Source organism: Austrofundulus limnaeus, unplaced genomic scaffold (genome assembly GCF_001266775.1).
Source record: "Austrofundulus limnaeus strain Quisiro unplaced genomic scaffold, Austrofundulus_limnaeus-1.0 Scaffold24, whole genome shotgun sequence".
Taxonomy (NCBI): domain Eukaryota; kingdom Metazoa; phylum Chordata; class Actinopteri; order Cyprinodontiformes; family Rivulidae; genus Austrofundulus; species Austrofundulus limnaeus.
In genome coordinates, this window is record NW_013952426.1 from 1,494,080 (window position 1) to 1,497,914 (window position 3,835).

The window sequence follows — 3,835 nt, forward strand, 5'->3', positions numbered from 1 at the left end:
CACACACACACACACACTTTATGGATGATTTTTGGGCTTTAAATCTCTCGTATTATACATGCATACCCTCTTTGTACCCTCTAAGCTCACCATGTACTCCATGTTGGAGGCAGGAGGGTGGACCTGACCCCGTAGCTTGTTGTGCAGGTCGAGGATGAGGTGCTTGTCTCCCTCACTGATGGCCCTCCTCCCTCTTGACCTGGCCTTCCACCACTGCTCGTCCTTGTCCCTGTACTTGTCCAGGATCGACTCGAGACGGGAGGAGTTCGAGAGGACGGCAGCCAGCACGCCCTGGGTCAGGCAGAGGATCAAACCGAGCGCTCCAACCCAGTCCGAGAAAAAAGGGGACCTCTTCATGACGGAGGAGATTGTTGTTGATGGGACGACGTTTACCTGCCAAACAGGGAGTCAAAGAGACAAGGGAAAACAAAAAGCAGCTTGCATTTGAGAACAAAACTTTGAATAGTTCATCTAAACTAAAAGTTCTTTTCATATCACACTAATGAAGTCCCCTCAAGCCTCAGAAATTAGTTTTTTGTTTCAGTTTAATGAGGCTTTTCAGGGCTGGCCTGTGGCATAGGCAGTAAAGGCAAATGCTAATGATGCAGTCCATGCCGGGGGAGGGGGGGCACAAAAATAAATATTTTATAACTTTTTAACAGTTGATTTAATCTGTAGAATAATCAGTGGTTGCTCAAGTGAAAGTAACTTGATGACGTTCAGATTAAAGTCTGGTTTTCAGTGTTCTACCTGCATGAAATGCTGATTCATGTTGTTTCATCAATCCCAAAAATTTAGTAAAATTTTCTTTAAATGGCTGGAAAAGGCAAAGTTTTGAGTACATCTTCATCATCAAAGTTTTCTGGACAGTACATTCAAAAAATCTAAACATTTGCRTTCGATTTAAATAAATAATGTCAACAGGTTATACTAAACTGAAATGAGTAAATCTAAAGCATTTTTTTATTTATTTTATAAGTGAATGGTAAAAAATGGTAAATGGACTGAACTTATAGAGCGCTTTTAAGTCCCTCCAGGCCCCAAAGCGTTTTACACTACACACATTCACCCATTCATTCACACACACATTCACATTCACACACTGATGGCAGTGAGCTACATTGTAGCCACAGCTGCCCTGGGGCACACTGACAGAATGTGAAGTAATTGTGTTAGATTTACTCAGTTCAGTTGAAAAGAACCTGTTGACATAATTTAAGTAAATCCAATGCAAACGTTTTGATTTTTTGAGTGTATACCCCAGGACCCCTAGAACTGCTTCACTCCACAGCTGCTTATTAACCTGAACAGGTGTTCCTCGTTACGGCACCAGCAGATGTTGGCAGGTATGAAGTAGACTTCTGGTATTCTGTTTCAAATAAATTATATTAGCTGATTTATTTGGACAACCTGGTTTCTAAAGATTAAAAAAAAATTGGCATGGGAGTGTTTGTAAATTTGCAGTGAGATTTAGAAAACTGCACAAGTTGGGCCACTTGAAATCTTGCCAAGGGCTCCAAATTGACTAGGGCCAGCCCTGATGTTTTATAGAGAACTTTATTTCAAACAGTGAGTCTAAAGCCTCTTTCAGCACTCTGAGTGCATCTGCAGGTCAATGCATCACCACACACAGCAGGACCAGAGTAAACACAGCTTTCACACACACCATGCTTCTAACACATCTCCTAATGTTCCCTTTCTTTGTCACATTTAGACAAAGTTCATGACATGCAAAAAATACATACTAAATCCATACTTACAAAAAGTAAATTCCCCTGCAGACTTCTAGATATTTCTTCCAGATTCAATATTCCAGCTGTAGAAGCACCTGGAGTTTACTGCAGAATGACAGCTCATCAAGCTCATTTAAATCCGTCCATCACACATGGTCAGCTCAGAGAGAGGGGTCTGTTCCATTCTGCACATCCTGCTGCACGACACAGAACTCTGGGAACGGCCTGTTGAATTCCTCAGGTCGCTCAGAGAGCCTCAGGCTGCACAGGAGTGCTGCTCATTTTTGCGCTTATATACGAATTTGCCCTTAGCAACCCAGTGGACCACGCCTCCACGGCTCCCCCCTGATTCTACACACTCACACAGGCTGGGAGAAAGCTGTTGGGACTTCAGGGCTAATTTATTTGTAGAGGAATCTGATCCTACAAGAAGTGACATGAAGGCAAACCGGTGAATGTTTTGATGGCAGCCCATGCTTGTTACTAAAATCGCACACTTTACTGTGTCCAAGTTTTTTATTTGACAGGAAGACAACTGCTTATTAGAAAATGAATATGGTCCTCTGTCCTACTAGAAACCTTATAAATATATTTCCTCCTCTTGTAATTAGTATTCACAGATAGGTGCAAAAAACCCTCAGTTCAGAACAAAAGTGCCCAAGTTCACCAAACACATTCATACACAAGAATCTGTTAGGGGTGTATTTCCTGTGTTGAGGATTTTTTCGTCACTATGTGTGAGAACTGCTGCCGGCAGGGTGGCCAGTAATTTCCCTGCAAAGTGACCACAAAGAGCTGATAGATCTGCCTTGGCACACAAAAGCACATTTGTGAGTGTGTCGGTGTCACGCTTTGCCTGCATCATGTTCTGTTCTCTCTATTAGCGCAGGAATATAGAGGTATTTGGAATTATTAATGCAGTGTGCAGATTTGTGCAAATAAAGAAGCTAATTGTAAAATTTCTGAGTCAAAAAAAGAAGAATGACAATGCAGTCTGAAAATCCAAAAAACATCAACTTTCCTAATGAAGTTCCTAAACCTAATTTAGGTCTTTTGTAAGAATCTAATTTGACATTTTGACAATAAAACTGTGTAAGGTGTGTATAATAAATAACCATAAACAAGAAAAGAAAAACAAAGCTCCTGCCAGTGGTTTTGGCACTCTTTGACAGCACTCTTAATTAGGCAAGTAGACAGAAAACAAACTAGAAAATAACCCTGAGACAATCTTAAATGTGCAAAAACTCTTATTGAAATGCCTCTGAGCTGATCACCAGTATAAATGTTTAATTATAGGGAGCCAAAAGTGCTATTTTCACTTTTATTTGGCTAAAATCCTATCGTTGTGAATGTGGATTATTATTTTTTACTTTGACATTTTTTAGTAAAGTTTATCAATATTGTCATTATGCCAACCAAAAAATGTAAATCTCTGTTGCTGATCAAATCAGATGTTTTGGTGCATTTATTCATGGGTTTTTCTAAAGCCGAGGGAGAGAATAAGCACAGGGAGACACTCAGGACACCCATTGTCCACAAAATATTGTCATTTTGTGAAAATCACACAAATGTAAAGGAACACCTGCAGATCGTACTTATAATTGTACTGATCGATGATGTTGTATCTACTCATATACAAGCAAAAATAAACACATCAATCTAAAACTACTGATTTTGGAGCATAAGAGCTTCAGCTTATTCAGTGTATATTGTTCCATAATGTACTATATAAATATTTTGCCATCTGCTGCCCTCTTTTGGAAATAGAAGAAATTTTCAGCCTTAAACAAGACTTTCATTAGTCAAAAGATTTTAGCTGAATCAGCAATTCACTTGTCAAATATTGCTGTTTCGAAACTAAAAATAATTAAATAGCAATTCATTAGGACTCTTTCATTCAGTTGGGGTGGGAATTGGTAGTGTAGTTTATACCTCCTCATGTGGATTCTGCAAAGTTGGCAAAAGAAAGTTATTGAAAAACTGTAAGACAAAATATGATCTATTTAACTGTCTAGAGAGGAACAAAAGCTACATCACGGCTCGTTAGAAGAAAAAGGGATTGCACGTAATTTACTCAAATTTATAAAACACAGAAGAAAAAC

The 3,835-nt window shown here is 39.2% G+C and overlaps 1 protein-coding gene across 2 annotated transcripts in view; it reads right to left on the bottom strand.

The window, feature by feature from the left end:
• The window catches only part of LOC106514924 (cysteine-rich secretory protein LCCL domain-containing 1), a 22,644-nt gene extending 20,665 nt beyond the window's left edge, over nucleotides 1-1,979 (bottom strand). Inside the window, exons 1-2 of one of the 2 annotated variants that reach the window (XM_014004461.1) lie at nucleotides 1,761-1,979; nucleotides 91-393 (exon numbers count right to left, since the gene is read on the bottom strand). In XM_014004461.1, coding sequence (XP_013859915.1) covers nucleotides 91-357 — 267 coding nt within the window. In that variant the 5' untranslated portion in view covers nucleotides 358-393; nucleotides 1,761-1,979. Of the gene's footprint in view, nucleotides 1-90; nucleotides 1,305-1,760 lie in introns of those variants that run through there. The other variant, XM_014004462.1, reaches the window with a different exon arrangement.
• Between the last annotated feature and the right edge of the window lie 1,856 nt (nucleotides 1,980-3,835).